At 41.4% G+C, this 17,441-nt stretch overlaps 2 protein-coding genes across 4 annotated transcripts; both read right to left on the reverse strand.

Annotated features, from left to right (window-relative positions):
• Window positions 1-748: 748 nt before the first annotated feature.
• On the reverse strand, window positions 749-10,242 carry LOC113011357 (Fc receptor-like protein 5). 2 transcript variants are annotated; one of them, XM_080299043.1, is made up of 6 exons: window positions 10,054-10,242; window positions 5,233-5,268; window positions 4,840-5,106; window positions 4,515-4,760; window positions 2,652-2,791; window positions 749-1,099 (listed from the first exon to the last, which is right to left on the reverse strand). In XM_080299043.1, exons 1-5 carry the CDS (start codon window positions 10,205-10,207, stop codon window positions 2,679-2,681), a joined length of 816 nt encoding a protein of 271 aa, XP_080155169.1. In that variant the 5' UTR covers window positions 10,208-10,242; the 3' UTR covers window positions 749-1,099; window positions 2,652-2,678. The 2 variants fall into 2 exon arrangements, with proteins under 2 accessions (XP_080155169.1, XP_080155170.1); XM_080299044.1 differs by lacking the exon at window positions 10,054-10,242 and adding an exon at window positions 6,079-6,190.
• A 1,801-nt stretch (window positions 10,243-12,043) lies between these two features.
• LOC145425730 (low affinity immunoglobulin gamma Fc region receptor II-like) lies at window positions 12,044-16,148 on the reverse strand. 2 transcript variants are annotated; one of them, XM_080299042.1, is made up of 7 exons: window positions 16,034-16,148; window positions 15,544-15,579; window positions 15,157-15,417; window positions 14,832-15,077; window positions 14,577-14,684; window positions 13,722-13,806; window positions 12,044-12,468 (listed from the first exon to the last, which is right to left on the reverse strand). In XM_080299042.1, the coding sequence occupies exons 1-7, from the start codon at window positions 16,062-16,064 to the stop codon at window positions 12,462-12,464; spliced, it is 774 nt and encodes a 257-aa protein (XP_080155168.1). In that variant the 5' UTR covers window positions 16,065-16,148; the 3' UTR covers window positions 12,044-12,461. The 2 variants fall into 2 exon arrangements, with proteins under 2 accessions (XP_080155168.1, XP_080155167.1); XM_080299041.1 differs by having other exon boundaries at window positions 14,577-14,753.
• Window positions 16,149-17,441: the final 1,293 nt, after the last annotated feature.

A 17,441-nucleotide genomic window follows, 5' to 3' on the forward strand; every position in this document is an offset into this window, starting at 1 on the left:
CAAACATAATGTCTTTAATTTGGCCTTCAGTGCTACTTTCAGGAACTATCGTTTTTTTGGCTGATTTTTTACTGGTTTTTGCTTTCTGCTTCTTCAGCCAGGTCTCTGCAGCAGGTCAGAGAGTATTCCTCGTGCTCTTTACCAGAGCAACTTTTATCCAGCCAGCCTGTTAGTGGATCGGGTTAAGCTCACAGATGGTTTGTAAGGAATGAAACCATCATTTAGCATGTGTTTAAAATGCAAACAAATCCTAACCTTACCTCTAGGGTCACCAGGTGGGCACTGAAAGCTCAAGCTATAAATGACTGCTGTCATTTAGAAAGAAGCTGCTATGCTGTAACACCCAGTATTACCAGTAGATGGCAGCAGATTTCAAATGTTATTCCTGGGATCACTGTTAGTAAGAGGAGCTCTGAGCTGAATCACGAGTCACATGTTCATGAGTCTACTTTCTCTCTTCAGCTCTCCGTTTTCATGTTATGATATTTTTTATTCTCCTGTATCACTAAATAAGTAAAATATTTCCTAAGAATAAATACACAGTGTACTGTTTTCCCCTTTTTTGTCAGCCAGTTAATAAAGAACCTGTGATACATTTATTGGTTAGTTGACCTCGAACAAGTCAAATTTTCCATCTGGCACCTTTTTGAAACTGCAGACAAGCAACAGACAAACCAGGTCCCCAAATGTAGTATCCAACAAAGATAAAGAAAATATAGAAAACAGTAAAACTCCAGAGGACGCAGCATTATAATAACAAATGACTTTTTTAATGTAAGACTTTTAAAATGGTGCTTTTACCAAAAGGCAAAAGTAGAAAATCCAAAGGGTTTAATAGAGAAATTAATGAAAGACTGAAGGCTGGTAGAGAAAAGACAACTAATCAACTGAAAGTCGGTGTTAGATTCTATTCAATGGAAACATATTCAATTATATTTTATCTGATTCAGATTTATTTCTAATGTCATGGATTATATGTGGATGTCCTCTGGTCTGAAGTGCTGGGGGGACCAGTTAGAGACCAGCAGCTGGACATCAGTGGTTGGACTGGTGGACTACTTCAGTGAAGAGTAGACGACGTCTGGCTCTGGTTTAAAGTCTGAACACAAACACACACAGTTCAAACAACAGGAAACATGATTACAAGCTTTGTAGTTCAATCAAGACCTTCAATCTCCACCTCTCTGCATCACACACAGTCCCAGTTCAGACTTTACTGGGAACCAGCTCAGGTACAAATCACAGAGCTTCCATACTGCTCACATGTTAACTGCTTCTTCAAATTCAAAATCTCAAATGTGGAGCTCACAAATCTGTAACCGTTAGCTGAAGAAATGCATGAAAAGTCATTTTTCCTGCTTCCACCTTCTCTCTCTCTTCTTTCTCACAGTCAGAACAATGTGACTTAAATGTGACTTAAAACAGGAACCATTATTTAGTTTTTATTAAAATCGTTAACAAATGGAAACTGTTACACTGGAAATGATACATTTGTCTTGTGGATTATTTACATAACTCATATTTTGGGTTACAAGCATCAACAAGGAGATATTTTAAATAAACATCAATGTAGAGACCAGGCCCTGCTGACAGGTATATGAGTCAGGTGTTACATGTTATTATTATTTGCAATGTTGCATCACAATGCCAGTAAGTTTATTTTAAAAGAGCAGCTGGTTTTCTGACAACAGAGAGATGTTGTAACAAACACACACAGCCTCTGTTGTGATCAGAAGCTTCCACTGTGGTTAAAATGTGTTAAATGTTCACTGTGTTGCAGATGTTGAGAAATTAGAGTAGTGTGACAGACACACACTGTGTTTTCACGGCGTAGTTGTTATGTTGTGAAGGTGTTATGCACCATGTTGGTGTTTGACACATTAGCATGAAGGTACTTCACCACAGCTGTGTCACAGCTGTGGTGAAGTACCTTGTGTTTTTCCCAGCTGTCAGCACTTCTGCTGTGAACCAATGAATGACGGACAGAACGGCGAGGTGTTTGTGTGAACAGGAAGGTAGCGTCCACAAAGCTGCCATCTTCTTTCAGTGCAGAGTGAGACGCCTCACCACAAGCTGGAAAAACAGTGAGAACTCTCACCAGCATCAGACTAACTGCGGTCGTCAGCAGGATGTTGCTGCTGTTTAACATGCAGAACTTTAGAAATGATGCTGTAACCAAAGGACCGTTTGAGAGGCTGAAAACACACATTTGATGATCTTGGGTCTCTTTATGTGTCTCAGGCCCAGATCTCGTTCACACTTGTTTGTGAACGACATCTGGGCCTCATATGTGCCGCTACTGTACTTCCAAATACTCTGTGATCCAGATGTGGCCCAAAAATCATGATATTAAAGGTTAATAATTTCAAGTCTATATGACAGCTAGCAAACTACATGCAACAGCTGCCATCTGGCATCACAGATGCTAACAGAGTAGGAAACAAGCTGAAGTTGTCTAGAATGGTTCATAAAAGGTGAATTTCCATCATTGTTCACGACCACATGTGGCTCTAAGAAAATGCAGATGGGCCTCACTTAAATCGAACAATTCTGAGATATTTTACTCCTGCTACAGCAAGTCAGCGAGCTGTTGAACTGACTCCTTCATCAGCATCAACACAGACCCGTTAATGATGACGTGTGAGTCTCACCTTAAGGTTTCCTGTCAACATCTTATCTCACCAGAAGAACCAATAACACCAGTAGACTGATCCAACAGATGACAACACAGAGAGAACAGGAGGAGAGAATGATGGAGGAGAGATGGATGTAGGTGTGGTGGTGTGTTTGTCTAAAATAAAGCAAACGCACTCATTAAGTTCTCGTCACATTGTGAATGTTGAAACCTCTTGATACATGCTCAATCATTCAGGTAATTAAATCTCCAAATATTGATTCTGTTCATCGGCACGTAGCGTTTTTAGTGGGAGAAACGTCATGAGACCGATTGTCTGTATGATCAACTCAGTCACCTATAACATCTCCAAGTCTCTTCACTTGTATCCTAGTCACAGAAGCGTTGGAGGTAGTCCGTAAGAGATTACAGGATGACCCCAACCTCAGCAACAGGACCTCTCTCAGCATCGACCAAGTGTGTTTGCTTCTGAAACTGTGTCTTCATTCCACCTACTTCACATACAAGGGTCAGTTCTACAGGCAGAAACGTGGGTGTGCCGTGGGCTCCCCAGTTTCACCCATCGTGGCCAATTTGTACATGGAAGAAGTGGAAAAGAGGGCTTTGCTATCCTACCCTGGAACACCACCAAGCCATTGGTTCAGATATGTGGATGACACCTGGGTGAAAATCAAATCTCAGGATGTACCACAATTCACGGATCACATTAACTCGGTGGACCGACACATCAAATTCACCAGGGAGGATATGAAAAGTGTCAGGTTAGCCTTCTTAGACTGTGAGATTTCCATCAGTAATGGGGGACATCTAAAAGCTGACGTGTACCGTAAACCTACACATACGGATCAGTATCTAAGGTTTGACTCTCATCATCCACTGGAGCACAAACTGGTTGTCATCAGGACGCTACAACACAGAGCGAACACCATCCCCACTGACACAGCGGCCAGGGAGGCAGGAGGACATCACATCAAGAAGGCCCTGAGTAAATGTGGTTATCCCAGCTGGACGTTTGTCAAAGCTGGAAAGGCACCTAAAGAAAGTTCCAGCCGATCCAGGAGAGAAGGACAACCGCTGCCTAAGCGAAAACCTGTAGTGATCCCATATATGTCCGGAGTATCGGAGCAGTTGAGACACATTTTTTCTAAACACCGTGTCTCTGTGGCTTTTAAACCCCAAAACACGCTGCGCCAAAAATTGGTCCACCCCAAGGATCGGGTCCCCCGACACAAACAGAGTAACATAGTGTACGCTGTTAAGTGCAGGATTGCCAGGATTTATACATCAGGGGAAACCAAACAACCTCTGGCGAAGCGGATGGCACAACACAGAAGAGCCACCTCGTCAGACCAGGACTCTGCAGTCTATTTACACCTACAGGCCAGTGGACACTCTTTCAATGATGAGGATGTACACATCCTGGACAGGGAGGAACGCTGGTTTGAGCGCGGAGTCAAGGAGGCCATTTACGTGAAAAGGGAAAGACCATCTCTGAATCGAGGAGGGGGCCTAAGGGGACATCTTTCATCATCTTACAATGCTGTGATTGCAGCCATTCCCCAACTCTCTGTGAATGGTACTCATGGCCATTGATCAGTGGGTTTTGATCAATGGGTTTTGGTCAGTGGTCATGTGAATTTGCATAATTATGATCAAGGAACTGACCTCCCAGCCCATTGTTCCTTCAGTGGGCTGGTTTCATTCATTATGCAAATGTACTGTTTATAAGTTTGGGGAAACCTGCAGTCAGCTGAGACTGAAGAAGTCACTTGGATGAGTGACGAAACGTTTCTCCCACAAAACGCTACGTCCAGATGAACAGAATCAACTTTTGGAGAATGTTGAAAGCTGCAGAAACACAGACAGGTGAGTGTGTCACCTGTGACAGTGATCCAGCTGGAGGGAGACTCTCCATGACCGCTGATGTCACACTTGTAGAGGCCTTCATCAGACCTGGAAACATGCTGGATGGTCATGTGACCTGTAGGCTGCTTCCTGATGAGGGAGCCATCTTTATAGAAAGCAGCTGGGAGGTTGGAGGGAGTGGTCTTTGTTTTACAGAGCAGAGTGACGTCATCTCCCTCCATCACAGGGAGGACAGGACTCTGCAGGATCACTGATCCACCTCAACACAGAGACAAACTACAGCATTTCATCCATTTACACACAGCTTCATCAACACTAACTCCACACACTCAGCTTACCAGTGACTGTCAGGTTAACCATGTTACTGATGGGACCCTCTCTGGACTCACACCAGTAAACTCCACTGTCATGAGGCACCATCATAGTGATGTTACAGGAAGAACCAGCTGGTTTCCCCCACCCATCTCTTCCACACTGAGTCCTCTGTCCTTTGCTTGTGTTTCTCCTCAGAGTCCATCCAGCAGAGCTGTCGTCCTCCTCACAGCTCAGAGACACAAAGTCATCTTCAAAGAACTGAGAGCTGCTGGGACTCACAGTCAGACGAGCTGTGAGGGTTACAATGAAAAACTGATGATCACGTCTTTGAGATCTTTACTGAAAGTTTTAATCCAAATGTGTAAAACTTGTCAGAGTTTATCAGGTTTAAACTGTGACAGAAGAAGGTTACTGACCTTGGTTTGTTGTGCAGCTCAGCAGTGAGATCAGAACTAAAGAGAAATGACACTCAGGTTGATTTGACATAAACACACAAAGGTGATCACTCAGAACAACTTTGTATTATTTGATGTTTCCCTCTAAGACAGAAACATCAAACTCTTCATGTTGTGTCGCCTACAGCCCAGTTTGATCTTCCTGTCAGAGGAAACGTGGATCTAAACCAGGTCAGCAAAAAGCTGCTCGTACTAAACCAGAGACTCCAGGATTTCACTTTTCAACTTCTCGATGATCAGAATTATTAAATAAAACTGATCACATCATTTCATGCTTCATGAGCTGCTTCTGGAGTTACTGTAGAACAAGGAAGTCCTTCAAGTTACATTATAGTTACACTGAATACATACAAACAACTAGTACTGAACTAAGGTCTGTCCTCTGCTCTGTTCACACAAACACCAACATTTTATTTCAGCTTTTCACTCATAAATTCATCAGTAACTCTGTTTCAGTTTCTATCTCAAAAGCAGCTCTTAATGTTATCACAGTAATTATGTGCCCTGATAACACCCATAGTATATAAAAAATATCCACAGCATTTAAATACCACAGTAAAGTCATGTGTCCACTGTGCAGCTGTGTTGATATAATGAGTGAATGATTTGATCTTTTCACTGCCTGCTGTGTTTCCTCGACTCCTGAGCAAAGATAAAGAGTCAGTTCAGACCTGCAGTTGGTCCTCGTGGTGTTTGAACTTGAATTCAGCCTGATTTGTTTTTCATGTCTTCTCCTCCATCATCAGTTATCAGGAGAGCAGACAGTCAAAGTACAAGAATTCAAACAAACACAGAGATTCTACTTACAGAGCAGACACAGCACAGATGTTTCCTTCATCGTCCTTCTCACTCATTTGAGCTTTTTTTCATTTCTGTCACTGACACCAAGTAAAGCCCGCCCTCTTCCTCTGAGTAGGAGCTGTTCTATTGGTTCAAACACAGAGGTGAGAAGTATTTCCTTTCCATGTAGTGGACGTCCCCTCAGTGAGAGAGGCAGATATGAGCTGAAACACAGGAATCAAACCAGGGACGCTGCTGTTATGGAGCTGATCTGGAACCATTCAGACACTGAGGCCCTCTGAACACACTGAACACATGCAGAGAAGTGTAGAGGGAGTAGAGCAGTGGCGAGAGGACACATCCCTGAGGTGCTCCTGTGTTGATGTTGATGCTGTTGGAGAAGCACCTGCCCACCCTCACCACCTGAGTTCTGCCAGTGAGGAAGTCCAACACCCATGCACACAGACGGCTGTTAAGTCCCAGATCCCTCAGCTTTGTGAACAGTCTGCAGGGCACTATTGTGTTAAACGCTGAACTGTAATCAACAAACAGCATTCGCACATAGTTACCCTGTTTCTTGTCCACGTGGCTGAGAGTGGTGTGTAGGACGTGGGCGATGGCATCCTCTGTGGATCTGTTGGATCTGTAGGCGAACTGCAGCGGATCTGTGGTGTCTGGGATGGAGGAGGAGATGATGTTCTTCAGCAGCCTCTCAAACACCTTCATTACTACCGAGGTCAGTGCAACTGGCCGGTAATCGTTCAGGGATGAGGGTTTGCTGTTCTTGGGCACAGGGATGATGGTGGATCTTTTGAAGCATGTGGGGACCACAGACTTCGCCAGGGACTCGTTGAAGATGTAAGTGAACACACCTGCTAGCTGGTCAGCACAGCAGCGCAGCAGACGGCCGGTGATGCCGTCTGGCCCCGCCGCTTTCCTTGTGTGTGTGTGTGTGTGTGCGTGTGTGTGTGTGTGTGTGTGTGCGTGTGTGTGTGTGTGTGTGTGTGTGTGTGTGTGTGTGTGTGTGTGTGTGTGTGTGTGTGTGTGTGTGTGTGTGTGACCCCATAAACGACTTCCGTAAACCTGGAGCAGTTCATCTAAACAAAAGGCACTTAGACTAAAACTGACATAGCTACGTTTATCCTACCACAAAACAATAGGAGAAGGTACGACCTGTCGCATGCTCCCAGGATGTGGGTGTGAATGCTGGAGCACTCTGAAATGCACACGAAGTCTTTGCAGACTATTAGGGATCAAACCTCTACCAACATGACATTGATTATACACTCTAAGCATATATGAGTAGATATTTCTAAGCATAAATGACAATCAACAATACAAATCTAACAGGATGTGAGTGAAAATTTTCTACTTAAAAGCTCGTTAAAAAATCACCTTGCTGCATTTACATATAAAGGATCTTCACATACTTTGCCTCCCCATGTAAAATTTCCTAGATCTTCCGCCAGTCAAATGGTATACCTGGGGTATCATACTGTTGCTATTTGTGTAGCTGTTCCCTCGCTGCCTTGGTTTCATAAATGACAGTGTTAATTTTTGTGAAGGAGATAATAATAATAATAATAATGGATTGCATTTATGTGACCCGTGGTAGGTATAGTAGGCCACCCACACTGAACCCCAGCTGGGCAAAACACAGGCAAATCTTCAGTGGTGTCTTCACTCAGGCGGTGCATGCAAAAAGCGGCAAGACCAAAGAAAAAAGGATTTGTATTTCACGCAGCGTCTTCACTGTCTGCAACGATATGTATATATATATATATATATATATATATATATATATATATATATATATATATATATATATATATATATATATAAAGGTGTTTTCATGTAAAAAACTAAAAGACAATCAATATCTGCTGTGTCTACTGATACAGAAAAATAAAACAAGAAGCAAACACAATCGACAGCCACAGCAGTCACAGTCCATCGATTTACACCAGTTTAAAACAAATTAAAACACACTGATGTGTCGGGTCCTTTGCCCGCAGCCAGAAATCCACTTGGCAAAGCAGCAGCTCGGTACTCTGTAAATGAAAGCAGGAGATGACTTACGCTGGACAGTAAAACACAGGAATATCCCTCCAACTGTATTGTTTTCCTTACCTGTCCACAAGTTCCCGTCACACCCTAATAAATATTGGTCAGTGGCGGTGGAGTCCACTACACATTTCTCACAAGAACGCAATGTTTCCCACCTACAAGGGTGCAAATAACTTTAAATCTCTGCTAAACGGCCAGAACTCATCTCATGACTCATGAGATGCCACTGACAGCCAGTTGGTGGAAAATAGTCTGCTCATGTCACATTTTCAGATTGCTTAGAGCCCCAACAAAGTAGGTACTACAGAAGTACCCGGTGCCAGGAACTACCACCTAATGAAAAACTTAATTGGAACTTCAGTGGAGCAAAGTTTCAGGTCAGACTCAGTGACACTCAGTGACATATCACAGCACTTCCACACTCCACAAACATTAGCTGTGAGACATGGATGAAATAAACCAAACCCAAACCTTTAACCCACAGAGACCATCAGCTTGTGTCTCTCTTGTCTCCCCCTCAACAGGCCGAGCTGTGAGACTTAAACACAGGAACCACCAGCAGAGTCTGCAGCCTCTCTGTCCAGAGCAGCTTTGCAGAATTCATAGTTCACAATAATTTAATCTGATATTGGTGCAGCTCCTCAGTCCATCCTCAGTCTGACAGAAGCAGCTTTAGCTGTGTGGAAACTTCTCATCTGGGTTTTATCTTAAATATTTTGCATTCAGACGAAGAAGAAGATGTCTTGTTCACACATTTTTATACACTAACTGCATGTTACAGCTGTGTTTAAACAGTATTTATAATGATGCATCGGTGGGTGAGTGCAGATATTTTTCCAAAGAGCCAGTGGTTCCACCTCTGGGCGGAGTCACCGCAATCCAGCGTGCAGTCCACACCTGTTGGGAATCAAGCTGTTGGTACTTAAGACCAGCGATGGTCCTTTGCCAGATCTTCCTCTAACCTCTGTTAGTGTGGGCCGCCACAACGCTCGTGAAACTTTGCTCATCTTGTGCTCTCTCTGTTTACAGTAATCCACCTGGTCACCTCGCTGAAACATGACTCACCTTCAACACTCACCTTCAGTAGGATACTGGTCTTCTTGGCAGCTTCTTGGTCACTCCTTATGCTCACTTCACTCACCTAACTCGACTACTTGATTCCTCTAGATTTATCTCTGCTCACCTGGTTCACTTACCCTCTCCACGCCATCAATCCACCTGCAATAAGTAAGACATTTCACGACCTCGTTTTCACTCACCTGAACTGCATCCAAACACCTTTTGAACCTCGTCTCCTCTCATTACTGTAACTCTGAGCCTCCTGGTCCAACCCCTCAGTCTAACTACCCCTTTGCCCCAAAGTCACAGTGTTCAAGTGAAAACTGCTTCATAGTATTTCCTGTTTATTTCATAGCTCACGTTTGCATCATAATTCACAGTTCATGGTTTGAGTCTCAAGTTGTATATTTTGTTATCATGTTTATCAGTGCCTCCATCTGTGTCTGTGAGTCCGTTCTCCTGGTTTGGCCTCCCAGCTGTGACGCCATCTTCTTTCAGTGCAGACCGACACACTAACCACAAGGAAGAAAGCCGACACGTTCTCGTCAGTGTCCTCAGATTCAGTCTGACTGCAGCCAACAACAGGAAGCTTCTGCTGTCGTTTCACTGAACTCAGTTTGCAGAAGTTAAAAGACGTAAAAGGTTTTAAAATGATTCACTGCGTTATTGGACAGTTCGGGAGGCTGAGAACACTTTGTTTTGTTCAGCCTTCTTCTTCTTCATATAACTCATATTAACAACTAACTCATCTTTTTTAGAACTTATGTGTGAGCTGAAGTTGTGCGACTTCTGAAACACACTCGAACACAGACGGATAAAAACCACGTGAACATCATCAGGACGTTTTTATGCAGAAGTGAAGAAGAGCAGCTTTACCTCTTATCTGTGATCGTTTGTTCTTGTCTGTGATGATTTTTCCATAAGTGACGTCTTCAGTTCTCACTGCTGAGTAAACTGCAGCTGGATCAGTGTCTGCACAGTAAAACACACAGAGGACGTCACTGCAGACAGAACAGCTGAGAACAGACATGAAACTGCTGCCACTCACCAATCTTTATATGAAACACTCAGAGTGTTTTCAGTTACTGCTCAGGTTATTTTAGAAATTTAAAATAGTTTAACATGAAGTCAAATGTGAGATAAACACACCTGATAAAGGAGGAACTGAATGATCTGCATTCAGTTCCTCACAAAAGCTGAATGTTGGTTATTTGCACTAACAGGATATTAAAGTCAGCTCACACGTTAGCCAATCAGACTAACAGGCCGTCACTATTAAAATATGAACTTTATCAGAGGTAGGCTCAGAATTTAGATACTGAGACAGAAGGAATGTAAGATGCTGGTGTCATAAATATGAAAGACTAAACGTTAAAAGGAAAACTGTGAATAATACAGCAGGAAATGTGCTTAATTTACACCAATAATAAAATATATTTTCATGTTTAGTAAATATGATAACAGTGTCTGACCTGTGTGAGTTTACAGAAATGCTCTTACAAATAACTCACGTGTTTCTTCCTCTATTTAAAATTCACACCTCTGTGTTGAAGCACACGTAGATGAAGCTTTTTTTCCTCAGAAACAGTCGCAGACTCGTTAGTGTTAACCACAGACGACAAACACACAGAACTTAACATGGTGTGAAAATCTACAGACAGACTGATATATATTTGACTGATACCATCATGCTGTTAAATGTAAAATCATTTACTCATAATCCAAACTGGGTTTATTTTACACATCGTCACAGGCTTCCAGTTTCTTAAATTCAGCTACTTTTGCGTCTATGACATAATTAATCTTAATCTAATTTAATGTTAACCTAATTTAACATTAAATCTTAATTCCGTCCAACTGTGTCTCTGACTCCTCCCACTACAACACTGAACAAACCAAGAGCACCAAATGCTGCAGTTCCTCTAATGTCCACTTGAGATTTGTAAAGTCAGTCACTCTCCATAGACACTCATGTGAACATGTTCAACTTTACAGCAGAAATAAAAATGTATAGAACCTGCTATTAAAAATATATTTGGTCTCTATAGCTAACACTACCCTTCATACAAAGTATGCATGAGTTGAATGCCTTCATAACGCAGCTGTTCAAATGTTAATGAGCCTGAAAGTTTGCATTATTAGGGGCGTGGCCTCTTTGAGAGGTCGATGGACACAGGCTGCTGTAACTGCCAACTGTCTGTTAGGCTTCACCTCAGCCAATTGGACCTCTGGACCATCTCTGTGCTTTGGGGGTATTTTTAATGCAAATGTGTAACCAATACTATGTGGCTTATTGCATAAACAAACATTACCAGTTCTGGTAAGTTTAAATCTAGGATCTTGTTTTTATGTTACAAAGCTCTATTTAGCAGCTATCAGTGCCTTTCTGTTGACTCCTTACAGTCTATGGAAGCAGCTTGATAACCAAGCTATCTGACACTAGCTAATAAATTAGCACTGCACCCTTTCATCAAAGCTAAATCGCTCTTGACAATAAAGACAAACATGATGTTGGTAAAAATGTTAAGGCTGGAAAAAGCAGTGGAGATTTAAAACAGAGAGATTCAAATCTCCATGTTTGAATGAAGTGAACATACAGTTCACACCTCACCCTGGGGCCCCCCAAATTACTTCTGCTTTGTTTGACTGTGTGCTGTTGGTATGTGATACTTTAATATCAGTGTATGTGAATCATCTTCAGCAGCTTTGTCTGAATATGCTGAAATTCCACAGTGATATAATCATAATTAAATCATAACGAAACCAGATATATCAGGAAGCATCAATGTTTAAAACAAATGAGAACAAACCCTCAGAAGCAAGGCGTTTGCCATGGGAATAAGTGCTAAGAAATCAAAAAAAGAAATACAAATCACATTTTTATTTTCTTACTGCAGATTTGCTGCAAAATGCATTTTTTAAATTCCAGTTAAAATGTGTTGTATGTAATTTTTTTTGAGTTGTTTAACTCATTTCACTTCTACAAAAGAGGCACATAAAAAACACATAAAAAGCATAATTTTTAAGACATGAAACATTTTTATAGAACCATGAAGCTGTGATTCCTTATTAAAGGACACTTTAAAAAATCCATGATGCAATTTTTGAGTCCTATGGGTCTATGGGTTTTCTCAGTGAGAAAAAAAAGACTTAAGACATCTAAAAATCTGTGGATGTCCTCTGGTCTGAAGTGCTCGGGAGACCAGTTAGAGACCAGCAACTGGACGTCAGTGGTTGGACTGGTGGACTACTTCAGTGAAGAGTAGACGACGCCTGGCTCTGGTTTAAAGTCTGAACACAAACACACACAGTTCAAACAACAGGAAACATAATTACAAGCTTTGTAGTTCAATCAAGACCTCCAGTCTCCACCTCTCTGCATCACACACAGTCCCAGTTCAGACATTACTGGGAACCAGCTCAGATACACATCACAGAGCTTCCATATGAATAACATTGTAGTCTAATTCAGATGTTGGTTGGGGTTGACGTTCTGATATAAGATATTCACAGCAATTGACCTTATTTTTATCAACTCAGAGACCTTGTTGTACGACCTTCTCTACTCCGTTAGTACATTTCCCCCAGAAAAGGCCAAGAAAGTCATTTATATCATTTATGGAGGCTTTTGGCTCTTGTGCAGGTTGTCTTCAGACTGTTGGTGGCCTACCTCACTCGTACTGATTCCTAAACAATGAATGCAATAGTAAAGTTGAAAGTTTGCACTTCAATCACATCTTGATTAATTGATTTTAAACCTGCTGTGTTGGTGCACCGATGCAAAATTACAAAATTATATCCAATAAATTTTGAACATCACTGTAAGTTTGGGTATCTTTAATCTGATATTACATAACAGATGCTGTATTTTACATTTGAGGTGGACATTTTCTGCCAATTTCCAGCTGCATGTTTTTCTTTTCTACTACAGTAGCTTTGTATGATTCACAGTTCAGTATAATCCTTCTTTACATGGGGCCTTTGTGCAGCCTCTGTCTGATGCCAGCTGTGTTCCCTCCTGTCCCTTTAATCAAAACTCTCTTCTGATTGGTTGATTAAACAGCACGTGGGTGGGGCTTGACTGGTTGAGATGGACATATTGATACCCTGCCTCTGTGACATCATTCACACACAACAACAAATAAAAATAGACTGTGGTAGAGTGTTTGGAGCACTCTGCTTTCTGAGCTTTTGGCTCACAGAGATGATGATTATCATTATCATTATCATTATCATTATTATTATTATTATTATTATTACTGTGATGATATTTGTTGTATAAAAATGTATTAAAGCTTAAAACGTAATATCATAGTTGTTGTTCAGCTTTGTTTCAAGACCAACAGGGGTGGATTTAACGAAGCTCACATCTTGCTGCTCATGTTTCTTTAAATGAACTAGACAACTTAACAGGAAATCATTTGTCACGGAGAGCTCACAAGTCTGAGCTCGAAGACTGAGCAATGATGTGGTTAGCTTAGCTTAGCATGATGTGTGGAAACAGGTTGTGCGGTTGGGTTTTCTCTGTTAGAGAGCAGTTGTACCTTGGACTCCTCTTTCTGATGGTTTTGTCTCCAATACTGACGTCTTCAGCTCTCACTGCTGAGTAAACCACAGTTGTATAAATCTCTGCAAAATAAAACACATTTAAATTACAGCAGGAATGAAATCTGCACATTTTCTTTATTATTTGTCTAAAAAAAATCACTCATTTTTTACAGAGAGCAGCAGGTTTTTGCTTTTTCCTCATTTTAACACCTCTGAATAACAGAAACCGCCGGCTTTTGTGTGAAAAAAGAACCTAGTGTCCACAAAGCTGCCATCTTCTTTCAATACAATCAGACACACTTCATCATGAAGTAAATATGTTGTCCCAACATGAAAACTGTTATTAGACAAAGTAGCACACGCGGCAGTAAGCAGTCTAACCAGAACAACAAAACTCTCTCTGAGACTGGAAACCACCTAAGATCCCAGATACAGTGTTTCCAGTTAATGTATGTTACATTTTTTCCTGTGTTGCAAGTGTCACTCTGCATTTAACTTTCAGCAACAGGAAGTTGCTGCTGTGGTTTTACACGCATGAGGTAATAAAAATATATTTACAAATATATAGACAAATCATCACATTAAGACCCAGTCTGAAAGAATGAAAGAAAAACACATAGTGATATTTTTCTCTCCATACCTTTGACATTACAATTTCTTGACAACTTGTGTGTCACCAAAACCAAAATCAAACACATCTGAGCAGTTACAGCTTTGACACCTGTTCTCTGGGCCAGTTAAAATACAGACGAGCCACATTTGAATCAAACTATTCAAATGAGCTTTTTTTAAATTCAAAACAACTGATCATCTCAATGCAGTGCAGGTAATACAAACTGACAACAACCCACCTTCAGGTTTCAGGTCAACATCTCTTCTCACCAGTAGAGCCAGTAACACCAGTAGAACCACAACACAGACTGACCCAACAGAGATTAACACAGGAAGAACAAGAGAGGCTGATGTAGGGATAGAGGTGGATGTAGATACAGGTGTGGGAGTAGATGGAGGTGTGGTTGTAGGTTTCCCTTAAATAAACAACATGTAATCATTAGTTTATTGTGAATGTTGAAAGCTGCAGAAACACAGACAGGTGAGTGTGTCACCTGTGACAGTGATCCAGCTGGATGGAGACTCTCCATGACCGCTGATGTCACACTTGTAGAGGCCTTCATCAGACCTGGAAACATGCTGGATGGTCATATTATTTGAAGTCCTGTTGCTTATGAGGGAGCCATCTTTATAGAAAGCAGCTGGGAGGTTGGAGGGAGTGGTCTTTGTTTTACAGAGCAGAGTGACGTCATCTCCCTCCATCACAGGGAGGACAGGACTCTGCAGGATCACTGATCCACCTCAACACAGAGACAAACTACAGCATTTCATCCATTTACACACAGCTTCATCAACACTAACTCCACACACTCAGCTTACCAGTGACTGTCAGGTTAACCATGTTACTGATGGGACCCTCTCTGGACTCACACCAGTAAACTCCACTGTCCTGGGTGAAAACATCGATGTTACAAGAAGAACCAGCTGCTTCTCCCCACCCATCTCCACACTGAGTTCTCTGTCCTTTGCTTGCATTTCTCCTCAGAGTCCATCCAGCAGAGCTGTCGTCCTCCTCACAGCTCAGAGACACAAAGTCTCCTTCAAAGAACTGAGAGCTGCTGGGACTCACAGTCAGACGAGCTGTGAGGGTTACAATGAAAAACTGATGATCACGTCTTTGAGATCTTTACTGAAAGTTTTAATCCAAATGTGTAAAACCTGTCAGAGTTTATCAGGTATAAACTGTGGCAGAAGAAGGTTACTGACCTTGGTTTGTTGTGCAGCTCAGCAGTGAGATCAGAACTAAAGAGAAATGACACTCAGGTTGATTTGAGGTGAATGTTAAGAACAACTTCGTAATATTTGATAATAATGAATTCTAAAATAAAACTGATCACAACATTTCATATTTCATGCTCTAATGTAGTTACTGTTACACAAGGAATCACATACAGTTATGTTATAATAATACGTAACTGTATGTATTAGTAAATACAAAAGTCTAGCACTAAACTGAGGTCCACGTAAGGTTCAACGGTCTGCTCTGTTCACACAAACACCAACATTTTATTTCAGCTTTTCACTCATAAATTCATCAGTAACTCTGTTAAACTTCAGACCTGCAGTTGGTCCTCGTGGTGTTTTGAACTTGAATTCAGCCTGATTTGTTTTTCATGTCTTCTCCTCCATCATCAGTTATCAGGAGAGCAGACAGTCAAAGTACAAGAATTCAAACAAACACAGAGATTCTACTTACAGAGCAGACACAGCACAGATGTTTCCTTCATCGTCCTTCTCACTCATTTGAGCTTTTTTTCATTTCTGTCACTGACACCAAGTAAAGCCCGCCCTCTTCCTCTGAGCACGTATTCTTCCTCTATTTGAGAGTTATTGGTGGATTTCTAACCTCTTAATGATTCATGTGATAAATTTATTCCACAATATGAACTTAGACACTCTGCAGTTCCTCTTTTGTTGCAAAACTAAAATTAAGTTGTTTTTTTAAGTGTAACACACAGAAACACATAAAACCTTTTGTGCTTTCAAAAGTTAAGAAACCAGCAACGTTGTTTTGACATAATTTCAGGTTAACTGAGATGATTACATGATATTTGAGTTTCTCTGTGATAATCGATAAAGCACATCCTGACATTATGACTTCATTCACAACAAATCAATTAAAAATATCATTTAAAACGTCGACTCTACTTCAGTCTGCTGTCAGTGTTGTAGCTTAGTCAATGAAACAAACTACAACCATTATAACCATTTAGTGGACGTCCCCCTGAGGCAGCATGGTGATGCTGTTGTCTGACTGGAAGAAGGTGCTGGGTTTGAATCCAGCCTCCATCTTTCTGTGTGAGCCAATCACATTCTCTCACAGTTTCTCCTCTCAGCACCTTTGCTGTGAGCCAATCGGTGAAAGGATAGAACTGTGACGCCTTTGTGCTAAAAGCAAAGCCGCCATCTTCTCTCAGTGCAGACTGACACACTAACCACAAGCAAGAAAGCCGACATGTTCTCATCAGTGTTGTCAGGCTCATACCATAACACCTTTACTGATAAAGCACTTTAACATAAACCAGGGTTCACAAATGTATGTTGTTCATATATAAATAACATAAACAGAAAATAAAATCATATAAAATAGAGTCACCCTCTTAAAAGAGTGCCAAAGGCATCAGCACATAAACGTGCTTTAAGAAGCGTTTTAAATTCAGAAAGCAATGAGGCCAACATGGCTAACATGGAAGGATCATTGCACAACTTCGGAGCAGCTACAGCAAAAACGTGGTCACCTCTAAATTTGTGCTTAGTTTTTGGCACCATAGGCAGAGTTTCAGGCTGAGAGCAGCCAACAACAGGAAGTTTCTGCTGCGGTTTTACTGAATTCTGTTTGCAGAAATTAAAATAAAAGGTTTTAAAATTGTGTTAAAGAACAGTTTGAGAGGCTGAAAACACTGTTTGGTCTGTTCAGCCTTCTTTATACGACGCATTAACAACAAATTCATCCTTTTAGTTGTGCAACCTTTAAGGCACAAATAAAAGAGAAAGAGCTGCTCCAGTGTTACAGATCACATGACCATCCTCGGGATGCTTTAATCCAGAAGTGAAGAAGAGCAGCTTTACCTCTTATCCGTGATCGTTTGTTCTTGTCTGTGATG

This window comes from Astatotilapia calliptera, chromosome 3, assembly GCF_964374335.1.
Source record: "Astatotilapia calliptera chromosome 3, fAstCal68.1, whole genome shotgun sequence".
Taxonomy (NCBI): domain Eukaryota; kingdom Metazoa; phylum Chordata; class Actinopteri; order Cichliformes; family Cichlidae; genus Astatotilapia; species Astatotilapia calliptera.